Source organism: Amphiprion ocellaris, chromosome 7, assembly GCF_022539595.1.
Source record: "Amphiprion ocellaris isolate individual 3 ecotype Okinawa chromosome 7, ASM2253959v1, whole genome shotgun sequence".
NCBI lineage: Eukaryota > Metazoa > Chordata > Actinopteri > Pomacentridae > Amphiprion > Amphiprion ocellaris.
Window position 1 is genome coordinate 28,667,197 of NC_072772.1, and position 14,692 is coordinate 28,681,888.

At 41.1% G+C, this 14,692-nt stretch overlaps 1 protein-coding gene across 4 annotated transcripts in view; it reads left to right on the top strand.

Moving 5' to 3' along the window:
* Window positions 1-14,692, top strand: part of stard13b (StAR-related lipid transfer (START) domain containing 13b) — a 61,199-nt gene that overhangs the window by 23,708 nt on the left and 22,799 nt on the right. The window contains exon 1 of one of the 4 annotated variants that reach the window (XM_023262863.3): window positions 6,089-6,489. The exons of 1 other annotated variant lie outside the window; for it this stretch is intronic. In XM_023262863.3, the coding sequence (XP_023118631.1) occupies window positions 6,366-6,489 (124 nt within the window). In that variant the 5' untranslated portion in view covers window positions 6,089-6,365. Of the gene's footprint in view, window positions 1-6,088; window positions 6,490-13,376; window positions 13,633-14,333; window positions 14,483-14,692 lie in introns of those variants that run through there. 2 more of the 4 variants (XM_023262862.3, XM_035944778.2) reach the window with 2 other exon arrangements.

Genomic DNA, 14,692 nt, shown 5'->3' on the forward strand with positions numbered 1-14,692 from the left:
ATGCAGGCCAGTTGCAGGAGGACAGGAACTCTATGTGTGTGTGTGTGTGTGTGTGTGTGTGTGTGTGTGTGTGTGTGTGTGTGTGTGTGTGTGTGTGTGTGTGTGTGTGTGTGAAGCGACACAAAAGCTAACAGGTTGGTCCAGCACTCAGCTGCCAACTGAGAAGAAAGGCAGAAAGAAGATTTAGGAAGTAATGAGCCAGGAAGGACCACACTACTTCAGGGTCCCACACCAGGATGTTAGTGACTAAACAGTCAACCTTCTCACCTCGTCTTATCTCCCTTTGTCTGTATGTACCTTTCCTGTGAATGCCTAACCACTCTGCTGGAAATGTGTCCAAACAATAACTTCTTCCTCATCCAAAGCTTCATCAAGTCTGCTGCTCCACTTTGTAGTACCTCAGTGGTCCTGCACACACACACACACACACACACACACACACACACACACACACACACACACACACACACACACACACACACGCACACGCACACTTACAGTCTCCAAGCCAAGAACATTTCCGCAGGGTCGGTTTAGATGCAGTAACTACATTGGCTCTTTCAGTGGCCTCCCAAAATTCCCACATAAACCACAGAGATTCCAGATGTTGCAGGGAGGCAAAAAGTCTGCTCCTCCGCTGAGCCTGCAGCACTCGCCTCCACATCCTCAGGCTGGCCGAGCGCGTGGCACCGCTCACACCAAACTCTGTGTGTTTCTGCACTGAAGCACGGCCACAGGCAACCATGCTACTGGAGATTTACATAGCTGTGCGCTTCCACCTGTAGCCAGATAACAAAAAACACAGTGGGCTGTTAAAAGAGGCTCTGTGTCCTGGGGCAATGTAGCACCACGGCTTTCTTGTGGTTTCAGACCTGATTAAACAATTTGGCTCAGTAATCAAAGAGCAATAGCAGGCAGAGGCAGAGCAGACTTCCTGCATCCTCTGTGCTCTCTTGCTTTAAAACTTAAGGGCCCAGCAGGACTTGTTTGTGTCTCAGTTTGAAAACAATACCTGCACTGTACTTCCAGCTTATCATGCTTGATGAGTTGAGCAGAATTGTTGGCAGTGGATGAGGTGATTACAGTGAGTCCACAAATGCGTTGTTAATAAAACCGATCATTAATTTGCTGATGTTTTGGAGAGCGTGATGATAACAAAAGCAAGAATTTATCTTTTTTATAGCATGGAGGCATAAAAATTTCATGTAGACATTTTTTCTTGTAGTTCAAATATTTATTTTTTCTGTGTTGTTAACCCAACTCCTCTGAGATCTTAAAATGTTCACACACAAGTTGAGAAATTCAGTGTGGTTTCAATTAAATGCAAATGTCTTGTATAACTGTTTGTATTTACAGAACCAGAAGTAGCAGCTTGAGGTCTTTGGAGGCAAAGGCTTCAAATAGGACTCTATGTAAGACAGTGGTCAGAGGAGACTATAAGTCCATACTGTAGGTTTAATTTTAAACAGCTGTCATTTTTTTCCTTTGGTCTCTGTCAGACTCTTAACTCCGGTTTCTCTCTTGGGACAGTGCTCATCTGGAAATATAAACAGCAACTTCCTGTTTGAATTTGTTTCATAGCTGCTAATGTCAAGCTACAGCGTATGTAATTTATGAAGAGTTGTCCTGTCAACTACATTTATTGCTGATTGCTTTGAATGTGCCTCGGAGCCAAACCTAATCTACTGTACGTTTCACATCAACAGGAAGGTAATGAAAATTAGTCCTTGGTGGGAAAAAAAGAAACTTAGATCCAGATTGAAAATTACTTAAAATCAATAAAACATTAGCTTATTTTACATCTGCTACCTCTGACAAGAAAAAGAAAGAAATAAGGGGAGTGAGAATGATTGAGAGAGAAATGTACCTCTGTGATTAAATCCTCATTGCTCTAATAGAAACCAGGTGCTGGACAGTGGTGTAAATGTTTTCCCATGCATTTTTGTGGGCAATGTGGCCTTAACAGATTCAGACCTTGACAGTATTACATGCTTTGTCATTCAATTAAACAATAGCCACATACGCTTGTCATGCCAGTTTTACATTCTTAGAGCCTCTTTATACAAACTTTGACCCCTACAAACTCCTGCTTTTACAGATGTTTCATTATATTTAAAGAAAAGGCTTTTTGAGCTTTTCTATTTTTACTTCACTTAAATACAAGAAGTCCAGTTATGTAACAAACCGCTGCAGGGAGAAGCTATATGGATAAACTTGACAAATCGGCAATGAATGCTTCATCTGTGTTTAAACATAGATTTGATGTAATTGATCATCTGTTTGGGAATAAATGATTCTACAAAGGCAAACCTTCGCTAACGGAAGAAACCATGACGTTACAACGGACGGCCCTCTAAGAAAACAGAATTAGTGGCCACTTTAATGGATTGGGACCAAAGTCGGCTCCTCCTTCCCCAACCGCATAATCTAAACCCAGATATACACCACATGTGTGGCTCCTCTGGAAAAATGAACTCGACTTGGGAATATATGGTCAGGAAATTTATAGCACATGCCTAGGACGAGCCCTCAGGGGCCGGGATGGAGGTGGAGGGGAGATCTCCCCGCTCCCCGCTCCCCGAGCCTTGTTTCCATTAGGGCTGGGAAGCGCAATCTCCCAGACATTTCAAGGGGGCCTGGTGTAAGACCTCCTGGCCAACAACATGACCCATTCAGAGAGCAGAAATCAGTTTCCTCACATCTGGGATTTTCCCACTGCAGCTATGGGACGGCATTCCACATCAGTCACCAGACATGGACAGAGACAACATAGACACACACATACACAAGCTAGGATGTAGATGATTCAGTAAATATGTGTGTTTATATCTAAGTGTTTATGATAGGGTGGGAGAAAGAGTGAACAGAAAACGTGCCACTTTTTCAGGGAAAACGGGAAAACGAGTGCTCTCTAAAAGCTGCCCGGCCAAAACAAACAAGTGGGTGAGTCAGCGGAGGGAAAACATTCTCAAGCTGACTGATGTTTCCTCTCCTTGCATCTGCTATTACTTCCTCCGCCAGAGACCCCTCCAGAGGCTCTGTCATTGTCTAGCCACAATGATCCTTGTTGCGATAATGCTCATCTTTATAGCGCAAGTGGTTTCTTTTCAGAGTGAGACAGGCACAGGCTGTGTTTACCTCTGCAATGATTCATGTCAAGGGAGGTCAGAACCTTGCTGCTGCACTTCCTCCATCACTTTTACTCTTGGGGGGGCTGACAGGGACTCTATTGTCCGTCTGTCCATTCCTGCCTTGTCAGTCACTGGGAATGGAGATTAACGCCTTGTTTGCAACATCAACATCTTGTCCTCCTACACTGTCTTGCTTTCAACCCATGCCAATCTATATCCACCGAAGGATGATGGACGGATGATGTTTTGAATGCTGTTTATGGGCTCTTTATGGAAAAACGCCTTCACATGTGTGTTATAGAGACTACTTGCATTATCTTGAATTAGGAATGAGGTCATTACGATTTGTTTGGGTTGAATTAGCAGTATTCGTGTGGCTTTTCCTCTGTGGCCTTCCTGGTTCACGTGACCAGCGGAAAACGAGGTGCTTGACTCGGCCTAACCCTGACCCTTCCTGAAAAGTCACAGGATCAAAGCAGCAGATTCTCTAGACAAGTGTGAGTGTGTGTATTTTCTGTCCTCCAAACTGCATTTCAGCTCAAGTGTTCGACAAGTGGGGCTGAAAATAGCAGCTGGTGGTCCAGGCTGAACCCAAAAAACACAAGCATCTATGTATTTTCTCACACAGTTTTCATTCCTGTGACTTGCTAAACCCTAAAGTAACGGTGACTAATTCACTTAGATCCAAATGCAGATGAAAAGCAGTCACACTGTGAGAATTATTTAGCTTCCTCGCTCTGCAAATTTTGAGGTTTTGCTTCGTAGGAAGTCTTTGATGTTTGTGTCATTAAATCGGAAATATGTAGATGTTAATGTTTCAGATACAGTGAGATCAGAGCAGCTCTCTGGGTCTCTTATATGCAGTTTCTGAGTTTCCTGACTGCACATAATTTCACTTTTAGATAGAACAAATAGAAAACTAAGGCATTCATTAATATTCTCAGCTGCTCACTCCTTTGGTGCTGAGATATCTCATGATGCAACCTGGATATAACGTGTAAATCATGTGTCCTACTCAGTGGCACACAGGGTCTGTTTCCTTGTTGAAATAAAGTAATGTTACCTCAGCTTCATACTGAGAGGTCAAACTGAGGTCGGCAGAGGTTTGTTCATTTAAGAAACTGTCAATCTTGAGCCAGTCGCTGTGTGTTTAGAGTGGATTTGTACCTGTTATAACAGTAATCCCAGCTGGTGACCGTGAAATGAATTCAGCTGATATGATATCACTGCTCTTAGGTCATGCACTGCCTGCATGGGCATATAATAATAGGAGGAAATTCCTAAAATAATTATGGTAGAAGGATCATTGAGCTGTTGTTGTGTTGCAGGCAGCAGCAGCTTTATACAGAAGCTTATCATGTTTATTTTTCAGACATGAGTTGAGGTTTCTTCTCTCTCTTTTTTTTATCAGGGTTTTGTGGTGCAAGTTTTTGTATCAACAAAAGTAAATGGTCCTGAAACTGAATCCATGTTTTTGTTGAAGGGTTGACCTACTTCAGTCTACCTGGAGAGAACTCGCTGAACTTTTATTTAGCTTTAAAATAACAGACAGTGTCGTCTTGATGAAGGTTAAATACCTGATAATAATAAGTCTGCGTCATTCATTTGTTTTAGCATCTACAAAAAATGAAACAGGGCAAACCAGGATAAGAGATGGGTTTGAGGAAGTCAAGACAAGTGGTTTTAAAGTATGTTAATGTAATATTTTGACAGTAGAAAATAAGCTTCTGTAATTTCTACTATTAGAAGCAGTTTTACTGTTAACATAAGACTCATGTGGAGGTTGAACACATAAAATAACAGATGTTTTTGTAATATGTACAAGTGTACAGAAGGATATCAATAAGTGTGAATACTGTGGCCTTGTTAATTTCTGGTAAATTATGTACAATATCATCTAATACAATACCATAATAGCTAACCAGTAATTAAAATGTATTATTAGCAATCTAAAAGGGGTAGGATAACTCGTAAAATTAGCTCTCCACCTGCCTCCTAAATTTTTCAGTTGCGTACTCTAAGCTTGATGTCAGTAATTTAAATATGTGTGTTAAAAATGTATGGTGTAGTAATTAAACTGTATAAAGCAATCAAAAATAATGTCTGTATGTGTTATGTAATATTTATATTGCTGTTAAAGCCAGAGAAATATCAAAAAGTGGATATAAATGTTGTCTTACTCATAAATTTAATTTGACTCATGAGGTGAGATTCCTATCTTTGACTTTACATTTAGTTTTAGATTAATACAGTTATCGTCTGTTTTAATTTAACTGTCTTTTAAATGTGTTCACTTAAGCAGACTTCTTGTGTACATTGACATTCAACACATACTGTATGTATATTTTTAAATAAAATAGATGTGTTCTTAAAGGGTTTACCTTGCTGGTTGTAGGTAAAAAATAGCACCCCAGAAAAACTTATTACCATTACTGTTGCCATTGTAGCTCAAAGAAAGTGGTGTTGTGTTTTATTAAGTGGTTTCATTGTAAAGACAGGCTTCCCTGTAACTGAGCATCATTCTAAAGTTGCTTTGATGTTGCTGGATTTTAGTTTTTATGTTGTGGAGTTTCTGATGAGCTCAGTGAATGTGTCTGCTCAGCTTTGACTTGTCATTTGAGTGATTCCTCCTACACACTGTATCTGCAGTGACAGGGTGCTGCGCGGGTTGCACCTTGTGATGCCTTCAAATGCTTCACGTAAAACTCTGCTTCAGGGCTTATCTTGGAGTTGTTGGACATTCTGTAGGCCTAAAATGCCACAACAGCGAGATGATACAATAATGTAACGTGCAATCACCCTCAGTTCCATCCTCTTTTCCAGACAGATTATTTTACCAGTTTGTTGGATAGATCATATTTGCTCAGCTGCGCTCAATCCCCACGTTTCCTGCAGCCCCTGAAGGCGTCACGGCTGCTTCTCAGCTTCTCTGAACGTGGATCAATTCAAACACACACAAACACACGCACACACATCTGGTGTGAAGTGTGAAAGCCTGTCTTAGCGCTTTACTGTCACTTTCCTACTTTTGCTATTGATTTCTAACTGACAGGAATATTTTTCTTTATTTTTCCCCTCAAAATGTTGGCAACTTAGTTTGAAGAGCGGACACAAAAGTCAGGTTTGCAGCTGTGGTAGAGAGAGATAGTAATTGATTTTTTTTTGCGTCGGAGACTTTAACGTGTTTGTGGATCCAAGAGGATTTTATTATTATGTTCGAGTGGAGGATTTGAGATGACTTCTAAAAGAAACTGTACGAAACTGAAGCTCCGGCGGTCTTTCAGCGAGCAGCTGCGAAGCTCCACATCCAAAGCCTGGGATTTACTCTGGAAGAACGTCAGGGAGCGGAGACTGGCAGGTCAGTAGTCCGAATCAGGGAGATCTGAGCCCGCAGAAGAGAGTGCAGAGAAGGGTTACCCCACCAACCTGTCTTATTGTTAGATTTGTATTAATTCGTGGATGATATAATCCCTAGAGTGCATTGACCAAAGTAGTGCAATTTGGAGAAAAACATTTCATGGATGTGGTGTTGGACTAATTTCTTTTTGGTATTCGTATCTTTATTCTCTTTTAATTTGTTTATAATGATGAGTTTAGGGAGTTGGTAAATGCAGTGCAAAATATGTTGTTAAATTACTTTATTTATGCGCATAATGTGGTCCGGTGCAAGTTAAAAAATGAAAATCTAACTTCTGAAGTGAAGAACTGTGTGCGTAAATAGTTAGGCTTAACAACTAAAAACACTGTGTGATTATTGTCATTACATAGTAACACGTGCAGAACTACCTCGCCTTTATTTACAGTCTTTTAACACCAACTTTTTCCGTTTCAAATGTCTATAGTCCTTGTGGTGCCGCAGAGGGGCGCTGATGCGTCATTTTTGCGCTTTAATGAAATGGAAAGTGCATGAAAGATGAGTGATGAATGACAATAGTTGGGTAAAATGTATACCAGGAAAACAAGAACTTACACGTTTATCTATCTAGTGAATAATTCAGTGTTAATTAATTTTGGTTTTAAAGCCTTATTTCACTTTTCCATGTTTCTGCTTCTCAGTCAACCTCTTTGACATTGAAAAAAACACATTTATCTCCATCTGCTCTCCTTGCTAATGTACCAGAGTACCTGGCTGCAAATAAACTTGAACTCAAGCAGTTTCCTCTCAATGTGACTCCAGTGAAATGCTCTATATGTGCTTGATTCAGCCTCTTAAAACTCAACTGTCTCACCAGAGCACAGAACATGTTGTGCTGCCAAGCATTGTTCAGTCACGTTGAACTTCATTTTTCCCCAGCACAGTCTCTTCAAGCGTATATTTCTTGCATAATGTGTGTGAAATTATGCTCAGGGGATCTAGAATCCTCCATTTGATGCAATCATTTAAAGAACAGTGATGTGGATTCAAACACTTAATTCAACATGAAGCAATATCTTGCTTATTTGAAGCACGGAAAAATATGTGATGTGTTATAGAGTGTGGAGAATGTTTATGCTCCTTTGGATGGAACGTAGGGAAAATTGAAGATTTAGAGGTCAGTGGCTGCTGCAGTGGTTCTACCAAAGGTTTGGAGAGTGTTGTGTGTCAGCAGTGGAAATCAATCATTTGTGCAGTTGCCTAAGTGCACCACCAGGTGCAGTGAATTGACCACACTTAGAGGCTCATGTGGGAAAGCCACATGAATTACAAAACGGCTCAGTCTTCTTCAGGCGGAGTTTAAGTGCTGAAGTCATACAAATAGGGAGCAGATGTTTTATGCGATATGTCAGAACCCACTGGCTGTTGTTTAATGGGATTCAAAGCTGCTGTTGGATTTTCACACAGAGTGGTGTATTATACGTGCTCGGCTCAGTTGTGCAGCCTGCTGTGGCACGTCACTGATGCAGCTGCTGAGCCCTGTGATGTCTGGAGATTTGACACATTAATCTTGCATTCTTTTCCATATACAGCGTGTATCTCAGTGATGAGTGCCATTCATCTGGCTGTCCATGCAGTCCTGAGGCCTTGAGCTGCTGAAATACTCACTGAACAATGAGGGGACACATATATAGACCAGGCTCATACAGATGACTGAGTGATCTGAATGTCATTTTACTTTTTTGAGCCCTGGAAGTTGTAGTGCAAATTTATGTATTTTCATTTTTGCTGCTTCAGTGTATATGCAGATCATAGTGGGTATTTATGCAGATCTCAAACTCCTGATTCTTTTTTTCACTAGAAAAAACAAGGTGATGATTTCTGAGTTTATACAATATTTAATTCAGATTTTGGCACCGGGCAGCTAATTCCTTGCTCATCGGAGATGGATTTGGCCAGCCAACAGTCAAATTTATGCATGTCACATTGCAGGAGGTGACCCATTTACAGCCAAACACTGGTGGATCGCAGCTGTCTCAGGAAGTTAATTTGAGAAAGAGCTGCATAAAGTCTTTTTTGAACCTTAAATCACTGACTCCAGCCTGGCATACTGACAAAAATGTGCAACTTTCGACATTCAAACTTTTTAATATATATTGTATCTTATACCTGCTGATATGTTGAAGGTCACTCTGCAAAAACCAAATATAAAAGGGCAGCAGAGAGCACAGACCTCCACCAGGGCCAGTAAGTCCACTCTTTTGTGATGTAATTTTGCAACTTAAACCAGATCTGAAGCAAAGTTTAAGGGTTCCTTCTTTGCCCACTTTGCCACCAGTGGCTTGATAGTTTTTGTGTAATCCTGCTGATAGAGAGGAAATGTAATAAAAACCTAACCTCCTTGGCAGGGGTTAAAAAAACCCTCCAACAAATACATAGATTTTTGTCTGCTTTTGTCTAGACCTGTATGAAAAATATACAGATTAAATATATAGCAGGAACCAAATACAGATACATGTGAGCTGTCATAATCTGTTTAGATGAGTATATATCGCAAAGAAATGAAATAATTGTACTGTGGTAAGGGTTCGACTTTGAGTTGAGGGAAATACTCAACTCCTAAAGAAATGAAAATGCAAGATGATGCGAATATCTTCTCTGTTTTGATTGTTTTAACTTTGAACTCTGGGGTAAGTAGTTTTTTCTGACATTCATCTTTAAAAAGCATCCACTAATTTGCTCACTATACAGGCACTGTTTAAACTAATTTATGTTAGGGAGTGAAAACATATACAAGATTGCATTGCATTGTGCCGTTGCACTGAACATCAGTTACAGCTGATAAAAGGTGTTGTCTTGATGGTTTGGTTAAGTCTGTCTCAATAATATGTTTCAGAAAAACGGTCTTGATGGAAGAATGATCTTGGTGGCTTGGAAACTGTCCTCATGCTTTCATAAACCCCTTGAATTTAAAGCTAATATGTGTTTATTTCTGACAAATTGTGCTGGGAAACTTAGCCATGCTCAATCCAGGAATACCTATTGCAAAATGCACGTGTTTGCTCCTGAATTAAAGACATTAGAGTTTGTCTTAACCAAAATACACTGCCCTCATGTGCATCATCTGTGGGCTCCAAGCTTCAACTGTGCATTATTTCTATAAAAACATCTGACTGGATCTGAGTTTTAAAGTGCAAATAGAAAGCCGGATATGTTGTACACCCCCGCATTGCAGCTTAGCATGTTAATAATGACCCTGCAATATAAAATCTGATTTGCTGTTAAGTCTATTTACTACTAAGCTACACCTCCCTCTTCCATAATATTTTTCTCTTGTAAGATGTAATTTTAAATTTACATTATTAGTCTTAGTCAATATTGCGTGTCTAGTTAACTAATCTCATTAGTGTTTAGATGGATTATTCACAGCATGAAGAGGTTTATGAATATGTTTTTCATAAAGTATGAGATTTACTTGGCACTATCTCATGCTATTTCTTAAGAGAACTTTTATTCAAAAGAACTTAATATGCAGGGGAGCAGCCTGGATATCTCGGGACACACCTGTGTTTTGGGAACAACCCAGCAGCTGCTGGAGGATATACTACACTTAAGATTAAGATCTAAATAATTACGCATGGAGTCTTGCTTAAAGATCCTCTCTGTGTCAACAGTTGAGAGTTGTAGTGGGTTAAAAAGTTTGCAATCGACCAGCTCATCCACTGAGATACGCAGCTCAACTGTGATTAAACTGATTTACATCCAGACCTGAGCTCACAATTCAGACATTTAGTGGTTCATGAGGTGGAAATCTTCTGTCACACTTGGCTATTCTTAAGCCTTAACCACAGGAAGCACAGCCACACCAGAACCAGGACGGCCCAGTGCAGATTACATATGTCTGCTGCTGATTCAAACCACATCAGAGCGGCGTCTACTGCTTCCACGCTCATCATCGGTGGGCCGCAAGCTGATTCAGAATATAAGTTTCCCTGAGTAATCGCACCTGACTGCAGCTGAGTGTTAGTAATGAAGGTTAGACAGGCGTTAAATACGTGCATTACAGCTTTGGCATAATGACATATATAATAGTGATAATGGTTGTGCCACTGTATATAAATAGGATATGACGTTGAGTTAATTCACCCTCATTTTTGTTTTCTCTCACGTATATATTTTTTCCTCACAGCATATTTTTTATTCATTTACCATTTACTGCCTTCATTATGATGAACAATAAAATCCACCCTGTCAGCCCAGCCAGCCTCTCGCAGAGCCTCGGTATGTGTTTGTATGTCTGTAATGTGAGTCTGGATTCCTGTTGCAATGCTGTATAGTAGTTGAGCTCTGAAACCCAGACAGAGGCGTGTTGAAACAAGTTTGATAAGGGCTGGAGTCACAGTGCTCCCTCTAAGGACAGACTACAGCCATTTCTTCATGGCATGCAGCACAAAGTTAAGCACAAGGACACCTCTGAGCTCACAGGAGATCTTGTAGCTCTTTCATAATCCCCGCTGAGGGATTTGAATGCGGACAAAGACAATGACACCATCAGTCTCATTCATTATGATGTTGCCTAGCACTGGGTGATTGATTCTGTAATGCAATACGTGTGATGCACTTGCTGAATCTCATCGTCTAGACAAAGAAGGAAATAAGAAACAGAGAAGTGGGTTCAGGGAGATCACACTGTTCCCTACAGTGCTGCCACTCATTTTCATGTCTGACACCTTCAGCGATCCGTTTACAGGATGAATGAATACAGGTGTTTGTGTGTGCAAAAAGTGAGTCACCGCCCAATGAAATCATTTGAACAGTGTCACACCATCACCTAGTACTTTAAAACAGCAACAGTCTCGTATTAAAATAGCTCCACTTGAGGGTGTGGGGAGGGCCATTAAACCCCAGGAGAAGTTTATGAAAATGTGCAGCGTGCTCTGAAGTGTGCTGCTGAATTGTGGTCTTTGTGAGCTTAAGCTCGGGCGGATTTTGCCAGGCAGGGAGAGGAACAGACAGGGGCTGTGTTTAACTTGGTCGCTTTCCCATTTGCGCTCTATTCACATGTATGGCGCCATGCTTATACTAAACAGGCGAGCCTGTATGCTGAGGCCAGGACGGTCCCAAGCAGAGTGGCAGGGGGCTTGATTGGCACTGGGTGGGTTCTGCAGGTACAGATGTGGGCTTCATTTCAGGTGTGAGGAGGTTGTTGTGTCATGTTGCAAACCGGCTGATGTATGTTGTAGTTTTTATATAAAATATAGCTTCAAATGGTATAAGTTTGCTATTGCGCCTATTCATGTCTCGCATCATCAGACCATTCTTTGTTGATGCTGCATTCTTTTATAGAATGGTGTGATTGCACCTCATTATCATTCTGCTATTTTGGAAAAATCTCTATTTTTGTTGTTTGTGTGTTTTTTAATAAACAATTATAATCGTCTTGGCCAGCGCTAAGCCAAGGATGCCTCAAAATAGTGAGGGGGGAATAGCTTCAGTGGAAAGTTTTGCATACAGTGAGGCAAACACTGTCATTTAAATGGCTAATTCGCTTGAATAAAAAAAAAAAAAAAATAGCAGCATTGCCTTAATTCATGATCCAAAGCTTCTGCAAAACTATAAAAAAAAAAAAAAAACAACAACTTGTTGATAGCAGAAGGGAAGGGCTTGTACCGGCTGTCTTTGTTCGATGAGTCAGACTGAACTCACAGGAGATTCATTTTTGGTTTTACCACTAAATGTTAAGATATTGACTGTGTACAAAATACATATGACATCTTAAGGCGGTTTTGAGTATGTAAATTCACATAAAATTCTGCAAAATAATGCTAAATGGTAGTGTTTCCTTTTTTGTTTGTCAGTTAAATTCCTCCATTCATATTAATTGCACTCCTGTCTCAGTGAGATTGTTGTCTATAAGGTTTGATTTTATGATACCTCTCTGTACTTCTAAATAACTGTACACTAAGAAAAAGATATAATACTATATAGTGATCATTTCAGGGTATTATTATTCAAAATGGAATACTGAAAATCCTGCTTTTTCTCCTTTGTTCTTCATGGCCTCACAATTTAAAGTTTACTTAATGCCCATTGGCCTATGCCACAAAAAGGAAAAGAACACTCAGTCCTTGTAAACTAGCTACATAAACCATGCATTATTAGTAAATAATGATAATTACATGACATTAATTGTGTAGTATGGAACTAAGACCAGACATGTCTGTGTCAGGAGATTCTTTCATTTTGACCCTCAGAGCTGATGTTATATTACATGCTGGAGTCTGATCTTTACTTTTGTCTTATTAAAAGGGGGTTTAGGTCATTTGTGTATTCAAGCTAAAATCTATTTTTCCCCTGAGGAGCTGACACTTCTAGGGGACCCACTGAGCTGGCTTCCTGTCACTGGAAGTAGTGGTAGTGTGGTGGGGGTGGGGGAGCAGAAATTAGCATTCTCCAACCAAGAAAACAACTTCTGCCTCTCTTTCCTCTGTAGCTTTCTCTAAAATGGCTCACCCTCGCTCTTGTCCAGTAAAGTTGGCACCTGTGTGACCAGCAACAGCAGGAGAGTTGTTCTAATGCAGGGTGGGTTCAAAAGCCACTATTTTTGTAAGCCCTCCCACACCCCACTTCATCCACTCCTGCTCTCCTTACTCAGTTCATAGGCATTCCGATGGTATTTATATTTCCCTCCAGAGCAGGGGAAAGTTGACAAGCGTTCACACAGACATTGGATTCAGCTCAGCAAGGTGGGCAGTACTCCCACTGCTCCCATCCCATTGGCCGCCCTTTGGTCACATGGGCCTCAGAGACACGCTGAAGTGTTGGCACTCCTCCCCGTAGGCTCTGCTGTGCCCTCCCTCTCAGCTCACTTTAGGCTTTTTGCGCATGTATGTGAAGTTTTCTGTTGGTGGGACAGTGTGTGTGTGGGTGAGTGCGTCTCAGCCAGTGGTCAGGGGCTTGTCTTGGGGTACAGTGTTACAGTTATGTTTCGGGAACTCCCAGAGTCCACCGGCAGCGAGTGTCTGGGGAGTATGACCCCAGAGACTCAGGATATCTACCTGAGAATGGACCATCACCGCAGACGCTCCGGCTATAGACTGGGCAGGATCATTGCCAGGCAGCAGCTACTCAAGAAGATTGCTGGAGGTAGGAGAAACGTTTGGGTTGGAGTGACAGTTCAGACTTTGGTTCAGTCTTTTCATTGGAAATCAACCTTTCTTTGATGGCTTAGAGCCAGCTGTTAGGTAGTCTCTTTAAATGAATCTCTCTGTGTCATACTTCCAGGAATGCAAAGACCAACAGTTAAAGCTGGTAGTCAAAACATGCTGTGAATAAGACATGTGCGTATGAATATCAGATGACATGCTCACAAGTGAGTCTTTTATGTTTGGGATCAGCTGATTGCGTTTGTCAAATGTCACTTCATATCTCAGGCTTTTTACTCGCTCACTTGTCTCCAGATTAAAGCTGGATTCGATAGAAATAATCTTTTAAGATATGCTGATATAAGGGTGTGTTTATGTTTGTCGCCGTGGATAAAGGCAAACTTGACCTTCAGCCAATAGGAAGTCAAGGGTGCAGCGGTGGTAAATAATTAGTATTGACTGGCGATAAGGTGATAAGCTGTAGGATCAGTTATGTAAGAAGAGTTGAGCCCACAGTGTAAACAAGAGATATCAATGAATGTCCCGCTTGACAGCTTTACAAGCCCTCAGCTCATTTGTGAACTGCTGCATGTAGCCAGTAGAGCAATAGTAGTGTTTTTTCAGCACAGCAAGGCTTGACCTCCCATCCAGCTTTCTCCAGGACCTATAACCTCTCGCCTTTTGCATTTACCTGGAGATTTAAAGTCACTCCCTAGAGGCCGGGAGGGGGCAAGGCATGCATAACAATGCGGAGGACGAAATGCTACGACTCCTGCTCCCTCCTGCAGATGTGAACACCCTGACGCCGGATCAAAGGGTGGCTGCGTTTCATAAGAGAAGAAGCCTCACCAGTAAGAAACTTTAGCCGTCACATGGCAACACACAGCATAGTTCTCTTCGCAGTCACACCAAGAAGAGCATGAGTCATAACTTATAATGCAGATAATGCAGCCTTTTGTGTGGTTAAGATTTCTCATATAACCACCGAGAACTGAGGCAAAGCACGAGGCGTGTTTTTGATTCTGATGATGTGAAAGACACGCAAAGATTCTTGTTGGATT